Source organism: Lissotriton helveticus, chromosome 1_1, assembly GCF_964261635.1.
Source record: "Lissotriton helveticus chromosome 1_1, aLisHel1.1, whole genome shotgun sequence".
Taxonomy (NCBI): Eukaryota; Metazoa; Chordata; class Amphibia; order Caudata; family Salamandridae; genus Lissotriton; species Lissotriton helveticus.
In genome coordinates this window covers 1,682,210,608-1,682,223,266 of record NC_136057.1, presented here as the reverse complement: position 1 = coordinate 1,682,223,266, position 12,659 = coordinate 1,682,210,608, and the positions used below count along the sequence as shown (strand labels likewise).

At 41.6% G+C, this 12,659-nt stretch overlaps 1 protein-coding gene across 3 annotated transcripts in view; it reads right to left on the bottom strand.

Annotated features, from left to right (window-relative positions):
- Positions 1-12,659, bottom strand: part of DCTN2 (dynactin subunit 2) — a 224,181-nt gene that overhangs the window by 29,914 nt on the left and 181,608 nt on the right. For all 3 annotated transcript variants that reach the window (XM_078688971.1, XM_078688972.1, XM_078688973.1), the window contains 3 exons: positions 5,939-6,016; positions 4,483-4,554; positions 3,313-3,415 (listed from right to left, as the gene is read on the bottom strand). In XM_078688971.1, coding sequence (XP_078545097.1) covers positions 3,313-3,415; positions 4,483-4,554; positions 5,939-6,016 — 253 coding nt within the window. The remainder of the gene's footprint in view (positions 1-3,312; positions 3,416-4,482; positions 4,555-5,938; positions 6,017-12,659) is intronic.

The window sequence follows — 12,659 nt, the reverse complement described above, 5'->3', positions numbered from 1 at the left end:
GGGGATATTACCGGGGCCTAGTGCCTTCTTCCTAGATAAGCCAGCGATACCTTTACTGACTTCTTTTGCTGTAATAACAAGGGCCGACCTCCCTCCACCACTGAAGATGTTAGATTCAGATGGGCTTGTAAACATATCCTGGAAATGAGTCACCAATTCCTCTTCAGTGATGTGTGCATCAAGGGCCTGTGCGTGTTCACCCGCCGGAAAGGGGCTGTTTGACAACACTCCAAAACGGAGTGCTGTTTTTTGAGGTGCAGGCCACGGTGAGCTTAGTCCATGCCTCTTCCTTAAGCTCGGCATCACGCCATGCTAGTTCAGCTTTATATATACCCCCCCCCCCCCAAAAAAATCAAACACCAAAATGGAGTCATGGTAAAACCCATCCAGTAAGTTGCTCAAGTCAAGAAATACAGAAAGGTCAAAGGTTGAGCAGTTGCAGTGCATAGTTCCTGTCCGCAATTGAAGTGTAAACAACAAAGCACATGCTCTTTGGGAAGAACACGGTCATGCCTCTTCCAAAATGGCTACCTGTAGTGTGGAAAGACTAGGTTGGAATATCACCTCTGAGTAAAAAAACACCATCATAGTCCGCTGAAATCAATTAATTTGAAAGTAGTCAAGTTTGGCAAGCAACAAAAGTACCCAAAACGTTGGTCAATACCCAACATGCACATGATATAAATGAACACAAAGAACACTATCTTTGTCACGTCTGCAAAACACAAGAGGCGTGGACCAATAAATACCAAATGTCTTATTCCCCAATAGTTTGGGTACATATAAACAGTGACATATTTGGATTCTACTACAAATGTATAACAGGGGCATATTATAAATCACCAACCACAAAAGACTGCTGTTTTATCGGAGTTATACTACAATGGAATTTATTGTCAGATGGGGCACAAGTTAGATGAGTACATTATCTATATCAGTCGAAGTATCCAACAATAGGGCTTCCTCTGTAGATCATTAAAAATAATTAACTGCCTTAAAATGGGATCTAAGCAATTGAGTTCTTGTCTGTACTGATGAGAAGTAAATGTCAAATAATTCGGTTTTTAATCCATTCTATAAATTAAAGATCAATGCTTCTCCATGTATTTCAAAATTACAAAAATATAATCCATTTATTGCAGAAAATTTGTTATATCTTAGTAAGGAGTTAGATGCTATCAGAATGTGTATGCTTTCAAAATGTGATACATAAATGTTAGCTATGCTTGGGGTAAAGCAAGAGCCCATTGCTAAGCCTTTTTTTTTATAAGAAAATCTCCCTCTTGAATGAGAAACATTTAGTTTTAAGTGCTATTTTAGTTACATTTAAGAATGGGAAAATCCTATTTTCAGTTCTGGAACAACCCTTTCTGTGGAGAGCATTCAAAGCCAACTGCTGGGAGATGATGTTGTATGGAGGTTTTATATTAAGTAAAATGTCTGAATTGTTGTAAAATAGAAAATCCTCAATGGTGATGATAAAAGGAGCACAGACCACTATATATGAGGGGATCAATTAAACAAAGGGCTTGATGAAAAATTCAACATGCATGCTTACTTCACCTATTACAGACCTGCATCTTGAGACAATCTGTCTTCCTCGAGGATTTATTGAGTCTTTGGTAGTGGACAAAACATTGGGGTTCATGGGAATAGTTTCTGTGCACCAGCAATAGATTTAGACTTTTTTGTTTGACAAGCGGAGACTCAGGTTGAACCGGTACCAGTGCCCTGCTGAAGACCAGCGGAGAATCTCTGACTTTGGTTGAACTAGTCCCAAGGTACCAGTGCTCTGTTGGAAGCAAGGGTCAATTTCTGGTAGAAGGAATTAGGCAAGGAGCAGTTCAACATTCCAATGAGATTTAGCTTCAGGAAACTACCTGTGTTCTAAGCCTGTTCAATTGGGCTTTTTCCCACCAAGAGGTACTCACTGTTGCTATAGCTCTAAGGATGTATTGCCTGAACAGGTGATGGAGGGCCCGGAAAAGTGAAGAAGGCTTTCACCACCAATAGGATTTTCTGAATTTCTGCACCATCCTGACCCCAATCCTCTCATGCCCAAATGTGTCAGATGGCATCATGTCACAAGTCCATAGTTTTCTGTCTGAGGGAGGACACACTTGTGCTGGTTGCCACAGCAACATTTTAACTTATAGTATTTACTTGACATGCCTTTTTTCAATTTTTTTCCTGCAGGCATTTCCGTACCAGCTGGGGAAAAAGGAGAGGCAGTCAAATACACAATGACCAGTGGCCATTCCTGTTTAAGAACATTTGCAAATAATACCCTGAAGGAAAAACCTCGGGTATGTCCTCTGGGTACTAAGCAATAACCTTGACCATTCACACAGGACCTGAAGGGTATAGACTTTAATCAACACTTTTGGCGCTAGCACAAACTTCCATGAGTGAATTCAGATGGAGAATGCAATGTTAATGGTACGCCCATGACTGTTCTCCTTCTTCTAGCTGCACAAATCTTTTCAGCATCAAAGTTAAATTGTCAAAGTTTTTAATACGTTTAGTACCATTTCACTCAAAAGAGGCAAGAGTTATAAGAGATGCACAAAAAGTGTCTATGGATTATGCACCCAAGCCCTCTGTTGCATGGGTGGAATGCCTAGCCAACATCTCACATCTCCACTGTGTAATTGCTGAATCTCGGTGTCAAAATAAATATGTTCAGCTCTTTTTAGCCACCCACATTCCAAGTTTAGATAAAATTAGATATGCAAATATCATGTTAACATATCTATAAATTGAGTGTGTGTGACAGGGAGAGGAAAGTTAGCAAACCACGCTGGATGGTTTAACCAAACCAACCTCCACCTGTGCTTGGTCTTCATGCCGGTGTTGTGATTTTCTGTCACTTCTTTTTGCACTGTAGCAATCACACACATCCTTGATTAATCTACACCAAACTTTCTAAAATGAAAACGCGTCCTGAATTACAATCAATAATGCTACATGTTTTTCAATGGACTAACCGTTTTACCATCAACACAGAATCAGAGTTGCGGACTTTATTATATGGATCTGTATATGTATGACTTGGTACAGATAAATATTTTGCACATATGTAAAAGCAACCCCCACGTTTTATATGCCATCTTTTACGCATTCAGTAGAATACCCGGTTGTGGACCGTAGAAACTATGGGAAGGCAAGACATGCATTCCTGCATATAATCATAACAGTATGGAAAAAGAGGGATTTTCCAGGTTTTATAATCCAAACAATGAAACATAACACATTCACAGATACATCAAACATGGTCAGGGAAGGTTCAGTTGACTAAGGCAAAGTGTTCACCTTGCTCATGAAGCTGTTTTACTGCCATCAGCCTTTGCACGACCAGAGGAAGTGTGGCGGACATTGAATCCCATTTCTGCACGACTTCATACAGCTGTTGCACCTATTGTGAGGGAATAAGAGGAAATTAGACTGTAAGGTAGACAATTCTGTTAATTTCAAAAATACTGGTTGGTCAACTTTGGAGAAATACTGTTAAGACACTATATCTTAGAATGCTGGTTCTCTACTAGGCAAGACATTTGCGCACACAACTAATTTATTAAGGAGACTTGGCTTGCATAACTTTGAGACATAAATATCAGTTACAAACAAGCATTGGCAAAACCATGAGGTACGACCTTGGCATGCTTGTGCGATGATCAATATTTGTTTTATGCTGCAAAAATAAATAGAAAGTATGAAAGTCATACACATTATAAACAGAAACTTTTTATAAACTTAACTGGGCACCTGAAATACAGGCAAAATAAACAGCGGTATTTAAAATTAACATTAAAATTAAAGTAAAAACTTTGTACCACATTTGTCACTGCAAAGGAAATATTTTTAGGTGGATGTGAACACCTTGTACAAGTTCTGTGCAGACAAACTTAAGGAAGGCAGTGGGGTAAGTGGCCTGTCCCACTGCACCAAGCTGTATGCTGTGGTGGGTGGAAACAAAATGGTAACGACAATTGAAGAGAACAATGGAAGAAGCCCCCTAACAAAATCCCCCTCTATGTAAGCATGTAATTTAAAATTATTTTGGAAAAACATAATCTGGTGTGACAACTGAAGTGGTCTCAAAGCACAGCAAGGCTTAGGGCTTGTAGATACCCAAATGTGTTATTCGCTGCACTTCTCATCCTTGGTCAGGTAAAAACAAATAGTACCATTAAGACAGAGACATATGCTTGTTTTCCAAAATAGGTTTTGTTCATACATGCACCCAGTACTTTTAGTGCCATTTTTACAGCTATCTCTCATGTACCAAAGCTATTAGCATTAAACACAAGAACTATTTTTCAATCATATTACTACAATTGTGCCTGGAGTTTCAATACCCATTTCATACTAAGTAGCTCATAATGAAGGGCAAACATTTATGACTCCAACAGTGATCTAGTTTATCAACATTAATTCTAACAAAATTTAAAAGTTATTTCACTGTAAGCGCTAACAACTCACTTTGCTCTGGTTGTCTGCATCTTCAATGGCTCCCTTCTGCTTTGCAATCTCATTCATCTTTCCAAGGACACTCTGGAGGAAAATTGAGAAGGCCAGATTTTAGCTAAAGAGATAGTCAGCAGAGTTTGTTTTTGCACCGGTTAGAGACATTAAGGAATAGAAAAGTAATGAATTACTGCTTCAGCAGACAACTGCATGGACATATAGAAGGTCACATGGTATGTCATGCAGATAGTTCAATGCATGATAGATGGGCTTAATACATGTGTGTAGACTTGACATCTAACATCTACCTACATTAAATGACCTGCATAGACTTCAATTTAACAAGAGCACTAAAACGTTCAAAAATCTTGAAGTTGATAGGATAGAAAGTATTACTGTACAATTAATGATAGAACAAGATACTATGATATTAAATGGAAAAACGTATAATGTATGTCACTAATGACTGTCCACTACTTTCCTTTCTCCGATTTGATAGCTCCTAAGAAGAGGGACACTCAAACAAGCTAGTTCACATAAGCTACAAGGCAGTCTTCTCCAATGACTAGCTCGTAAACTACTGGCAGCTTTCCAGCTTCCTGTAAGTAGCTCTCCTGTATGTAGCCCAGCCTGCTAAATTAGAAGCTTGTGCTTGGTTGTATATATGTAGATCAAAACTGACAAAGGTGTATTCAAAATGAAAATGTGTGTATTTTCAGGACTTTTGCAGAAGCTGGTGTTTGGAGAAAAATGGCGAAATTTGCAAACTATATTGAAAGCGGATATGAGTGATAAAATATGTGGTTCGGGGAGACATATTACCACCTCATTGCACGGGGCATTGCAGCTGTGACTTATGTATTATTCATGTAGATGCATTCCAAATAGTTAAAGCCTTTTTTCATTACGGCTACCAATAATGTCTGATCACTACCAGTGATCTTGTATATGGTGGCACTAGTATATTTGTGACTTATGTGGGAACTATTACAACACTAAGAATATTAGTAGTTCAGGACGATTTTCAATGCACCTAAGTAGCTCTTACTATAGACAATGTTGGAGAAACCTGTTATAAGGTCATGACAATAGCACTCAAAAGGTGGAGAAGGCTGTCTATCAATGAGAATATGGGAAGAAATATAGCAAAATTAACAAACTTCCAGCCTACATGAGAAGGGTGGGGACTCAAGTGGTATGAGCAGGATACTCTACAAAATTTAACTTGTCTTGCTTGCTTAGCTCAGTTTACCCAGGCAATTCATAAGTGACAATGGACAAAAAAGGATACAGTTTAGTGTCTAGCAACAAAAACATCTCTGGTGAAATCGATAACAATTTGCCTTCCAGCTGAAACACTAAAGTTACCCATTAAATCCATAGCTCCACTGTGATATTGCAGTCCAGCAACAAGATGTAGTCAGCGCAACTTTCCTGTGAACACAATTATCAACTTGTAGTTAAAGCTTACCTGTAATCTTGCTTCTACTAGATCAAGAGATGCGATGTCCAAGGTGTTCACTTTCGCCTGCAAAAGTTCAACTGTCTCCTATAAACATTAAAAACCCAGGTTATCAGTGCCAAGATTGAAATGTGTGTGCAGCAGCTTAACATAGTCCTGTATTAATTCAGTCATACATTATGCTCTATATTCTTTAAAGAATTTGCTTACTGTGTATTAAATGTTCTCTACGCAGACAAATTTAGAATCAAGACATTTTATAAAATACGATAGCAAATAATTCAAATTTTACAGTTTTATAGAGGAATATTGAGAATACATAAGCTAACACTACGCAGACTTTTGGGAAAAATCTTGTTTAAAGAACAAATTCACAAAGATATCCAGATACACTATGGAAAGTCCATCTCCACTCCTGACCACCCTTTGTGATTTTAAATAAAAATTTACCACCACCCTGAGCCTTGTTGAGATTAAGTCCATCACACTTCTTATCACTCACTGCAGAAAGCTTTTACTGTCCATGTAAAAGTTGTAATTTATCTTCCAAAATGGTTATCAAATACTACCAAATCCAACATGAGGAACCCCTTGCCTACCGTAACCATGGGCAAGAGAGATGTCCACCTGCAATGCAGGCAGGATCCAATTTATAATGTAGAATGTAACTGCTGGTATCATAAGGGCATGTTCCACTCCTCTTCCAATTATCCTTTCAAACATTCACTTGTAAGTTGAAGAGTACTAATGGTTTCAGATCACTGTTCACCATGCCTTTTGGAGATATTCCATTAACTAAACAGAAAAAAAAGCAGTAGGATACTACGTATCGATGTACATCCCCAATCCCTGGATTGAGTGGTTTGTGCTTAACGGGAAAGATGCACAATCTGTACTGCTAATGCACCTGGCAAACCAAGACACCAGAGATCAAAGAATGGGGATAGGTAAATGGCCATCTTATGTCTGAAACAAATCTGAATGTCGAACACAATAGGCACACCTTATAATTTTCCCCCACATTCATAAATGCATTACAGTTTTATTCCAAGTATATCACTATTATGAACTGAGTTCTGTTATTGTGTAAGGAATAAGAATTTAATAGTCTTGTAAGGTATTGTGCCGTTGAGCGACAGATTATATTTTTGTAGTATACTTAATGAAACACATCATGTTTGTGGCAATTCCGGTACTCTTTAGCCCTTCAATTACTATTTCACAAATCAGAGGAAATGGCACTTTAGGGACTAAGTTCACGGTGGGATGCAAGATGGCGTCCGCATGAGGCCGTTGTGGCGATCCTGCACAAACACTGCGAAATGGATCTTTTTTGAGTTAGGGGGAAAAAGATAAAGATTCTTCCTATCGGCTTGAAGGGAATGACTCTTGTCGCTGAAGTCTCCAGTGCCTTCGTTGACTCCCGATCGGGGCTTGGGATCTGCCCGGGGGCAGCACTGCTTCAGGATTGCTGCGCGCCGCTTGGTCAGCTGGCGAGGTTGGCCCTTGCCTACACAGGCTGTCGGCAATGCCAGGAGAGAACAGTCAGAATAATGGGCCCAAAGACTGCAAGTGCCGCAAACAAAGACTGCAAGTGCCGCAAAGGGGAAGCTGGCTATACCCCCGACGGGGAATGCAGATCCAGCAGGTGGCGGGGCAAAGGCAGACAAGGTCCAAGACGGACGCCACTTACAGTGTGGCTGGCTTCGGAGAGTGAAGCTGCAGCGGAAAAAGGAAGAGGCAAGGTTTCCTCGGGTGGACGCCTCCGTGGAGCTACAGTGCTGGAGTTGCTCCGGGCTCCAGGAGGAAAGCAGGCTGATGCAGAGGCGCCAGGTCCCGCTGAAGGACCGGTGCAAACAAATGGATTGTTGGCTGCGGATGGTGGGCTGCAAGAGCTACACTCGGGGGCTGAGAGTGTAAGTACCTCTAAAGAGGGAGATCTGCTGAATTCAAGCGGGGCTAAGACATTGGGAATGTGTCAGCAGGAGAGTTCTGAACATAATATATCATCCTTAAATCTGGACAATATGAATAGGGGAGCACAGCAGGCAGGGGGGGGAGAACTAAGGGGACATTCAGACGTTTAAGGCCCCCAGTCTCCAAAGCAGCTCAGCAGGTGGGTGCTATAGATCAGTCCCAAGCCCATCACCAAGGTATACAACCAAATCTTGCGGCTGAGATAGACCCTAGTTATTGTTTTTTCTCCCTCTCTGACGGTCCAGAGTGATCGGCTGGCGGCTCAGGATCTTCTATAGCCTCAAATGAAAATGACAGTGACACAGATCCAGCTGGAGACTGTCTCTTTACGACAGCATGGCGGGCCAGGGGGGAAAGAATGGGGCATACTATGCAGAGGGTTGCTAGCTTGAAATGGGACTATTCCCTAACTGACTCTTTAAATACCATGCAAACCACTACGCCGCAGGGGGTCCTTGGTATGCATCCCCCTACACTAGAAACAGTGCTTCAAACAATTATGCAGCAGTGGGAAGAGACCCGGGCGGATGCCCATAAAGCCCAGAATGCAGCAAGGAAGGTACAGGGCGTAGTAAGAAAACTGACCAAGACCTGCAGCACTATAGGGGACCGCCTGACATAGCTCGAAACCCGAATTAGCAAGGTTGAGACGGAGTTGGCTGACAAGCTTACGCAATACAAAGTGCAAGAGAAGCAAATCACGGACATCCAATGTAAGCTGGAGGAGCATGAAAATCGCCAGCGGCGTAATAATTTGAGAATCCTGGGAATCCCAGAAGGGAAGGAGGGATCGGACATTAGAGGCTATATGTTAGATCTCTTCCAGCAAGCGTTCCCGGAGCTCTCGGACTTAAACTGGTAGCAAGAGGTCCAACGAGTTCACAGGACACAGTAGGGAGGCTTCTAGCTTTAAAAATGAGACAAAAAATGGCAAAAAGTTAGATACCCTCAGTAACAAGCAACAGGATTACATATACAGATCCAGTGGATGTAGTTACTGTGTTTCATGAATTTTATCAGGAGCTCTACACCGAGGAAGAACAGGGCCCCCTGGAAAATTCTCAGGGGAGGTTTCAATATGAAGAGGGTAGGAAGCTAGAGAGTGATATTGACGATAAGTTGGCATCCAATATGGTATTGGAGGAGGTGCAAATAGCAATACAGCAGCTGGCTTCGGGAAAGGCAGTGGGCCCGGATGAGTACACTGGAATTTTATACGATTTTTCAAGTGGAGCTGACTCCCCTATTGCTGGATCTATTTTTGGGGGTGCAATACCCTGGATGCCCGCCGGACTCTTGGAGGGGCACCAACATCCTTATCTTTCCAAAGACAAACCACCTGATATGCCTACTTCATATAGACCCATCTTTTTAATAAACGCAGATGCAAAAATGGACTCTAAAATCTTGGCAATTTGCTTCGGAGGTAATAGCCAGTCTTGTTTTGCCTTGGCAGTATGGCTTTATACCCTGCACAAACACAACAGATCATATAAGGCGAACCGTGACGTTGTTTGATACAGCAAAAGAAACCAACAGGAACCTGGCTATAACCCTCCTGGATGCGGGAAAGGCATTTGATCAGGTGGCATGGGAGTACCTATGGAGAGCTCTGGCTGATAAGGGATTTAGGCCCCAGGGTTATCACAGCAATTAAAGCAATGTATATGAAATTGAAATTAAAATATTTATAAAGCGCACATACACCACGCGGTTTCTTGGCGCTAGGACACCAGACCAAGGGGGAGTGAAGAACCAGACGGCTAACATGAGAAAGCTTGTGTAAACAAAAACGTTTTTAAGGATTTACGAAATTCTGAATAGTGGATAGAGAATCTAAGAGAAGGAGGAAGGGCATTCCAAAAGGTAGGCGCCAGCGTAGAAATTTTTGCGCCACCTGACCTCTTCTTCCTAAAACAAGGGACAACCAAAAGGGATTGTGAAGAGGAACGCAGCTCTCTGCTAGGACAATATGCCTTGATCTCAGAAGAAATAAAGTGAGGGGCTGTCCCTGCCCTAGCCTGGAAGGTGATGCAACCCATCTTAAACAAGGCACGCTCCCGGATATGGCACCATATGCTGACCTCCAGCTAATGGGCAAAGAATCTGACACCATAAGAGTAGCAAGGGGAACAAGGAAAGCGTGGCCCTGCTTCCCAATCTTATTTGCTCTATATATTGATCCTTTTATACAACAGATTATAGAGAATCAAACAATCATTCCGGCTCTTACATGGGGGTTCGAAACCAAAGTGTTAGCTTACATAGATGACATTGCAGTAATCACCCCGAACCCAGGTAATAAAAAAATTAGAAGCCATGGCTATCACATACGAACGGGAGTCTGGGTATCTACTGAACAAAGCGAAGACTCAAATAATATACACTGATAATATCGTCTTCCAGGACATTCAGCGAGTACCCACAACTTCTTATCTCGGGGTTAGGATTAATCCGGATCACTCACATTAATTTTGACCCTATGATTAACAAAATAGCATCGTATCTCAGGTGGATACACTCATTACATCGGACCATCATAGAGAGGATTAACGTCCTCAAGATGGTAATGCTACCCAAAATGTCATACTTATTTAGGGAAATGAAGGGTCAATAATTAAGGCATTAGACTTTATATTTAGTAATTTTATTTGGCAGTATGGTAAGATCAGGAGATCCTTGAAACTTCTCACCTTGCCTCAAACACAGGGTGGATGGGCTGCTTCTAATCTCACCTTTTACTGCTGGCTGCGCTACTACAACATATGAAGATACTTCTCTCTGAAATAGATATGAGAGAGAGCTGTGTGGGAAGGAGGATCTCCCAACAATATATGATTGGCACTTTGGGAGTGGCTAGGGCGCTGTTGCTTCATCAGCTTGAACCTAGTTATTTTAAGAAGGTACAATTTAAAATTATTACGCATGCCTGGAGAACGTGGGGAAAAATTTGAAAATGTATGAGCATAGAAAAATATACAAGTTACACACCTATTTGGCGATCTTCCTTCTTTGCCCCGGTCTTCTATGATGTAACAGGGAAACAATGGGAACAGCTTGGCTTGAGGACAGTGGGAGAAATCCAGGCAACAGTTCAATTATATCCTTTTCCCGACTTGCACAGAGACTATGAAATCCATATCAGGCATTATTTTAAATATCTTTAAATTAAGGGCTTATTCGGCGATTTCAATGGCAAAGATTTCACTGCTTGAAACCCTGGGTGGATATGTTTGCAAAATAAAACACTCATATAGTATTATGATGGAGGAAGCCACGATGACATTGCGATACAAAATGGGTCAGCAAACTAGAGAATGATATCGATAAGTCACTTGAGTTGCCCAAAAAAACGGTTCTATAAGCTAACCTGAAGGCACAACATTTCAAGATGGTTTTTAATTTATACTTTACTCCTGCCAAATTATTTAGCTGGGGAAAAGGGAGGATGATAAATGCCCCAGGTGCAGGATTGGACAGACGGAGAAGAGACACATGTTTAACGGCTGTCCCAAGTTAGTAGTGTTAAAAAGGGAATTGGAAAAATTTGGGGAGAAGATATTAGGAAGAAGGGTCAGCCTAACTCCCTCACTCATGATGGTGGGTCATAATAACAGCTTAGGGTTGGACACTGGGCCGACTAGCATTTTATTTATTCCAATCACGGTCATTAGGCTAATAACAGCAACTAGATTAAAAGACTCCGAGCCCCCCGGGTTCCAAGCGTGGCTGGCCCGCTTAATCACCATTTATAAATTTGAACAAGCACTTTATGAATGTAAGGGCCATCAGGGTAGAAGATGGGGGAGAAAACTTTGGCTCCCAATTTCGAATTGGCTGCACAGGGTAGGGTAAATGTATTTATTTAGAAGGTTTTCTATAGCGCGAACATCAAGAGGAATACATATACATGCAATCAAAACAGAACCCACAAAGCAGAAGATACAAAGTCATATAGAGCAAAGGGAATCTCGTGATCATAGCAGCTGGGCCACAGAACTGCGACTGACCTCAGTATTCACTTCAATAGCCAGTCAGAGGCAGACATTTCTTCATCAAGAGCACTTTTGAAGAGGACAATGGAAGGGTTCACCCTGACTTCAGGGGGGAGGGAGTTCCAAATCCTCGGTGCTATACCGGAGAAGGCTCGATTATAGTTTTTTTTCTTCTTTAATTTTTGCGGTTTGAGGAATAGGGTGCTAGCGCTTCTGAAGGCTCTCTCGTCACATGAGAGCTCCAGTTTCTGAGCTAGGTAAAAAGGGGTATTGAAGTGAATGGCTTTGTGTGCCATGCAGGCAATTTTTAATTGTATCAGAGCTTCATAAGGCAGCCAGTTCAAGGACAAAAGGTCAGGGGTGATATGGTTGTATTTTTTAATGCCTGTTACGAGCCTGGCAGCCGAGTTCAGTGCAGCCCTAAGAGGAGCAGTCTTCACTCTAGGTAGGCAGCAAAGGGTTGCGTTACCATAGTCCAGCTTTGATAACACTAAGGCTTGCACTGACACCTTTAGGTCATAAGCATGGAGGTAAGGTTTGAGTTTTCTTAGAATGCAGAGTTGGAAGTTCGCTCCTTTGGAGAGGGAGGTGATGTGCCTTTTCATGGTCAGACTTTCGTCTAATATAATTCCAAGAGAGGTTGCAGAATCAACAAGGTGCGGCCCACAGTTAAGAGCAGTGAGATGATTCAACCATTGTTCGATGACTGGAGATTGCTTGTGTGGTGCCATAAGTGGGATTTCTGTTTTGAGAGCGTT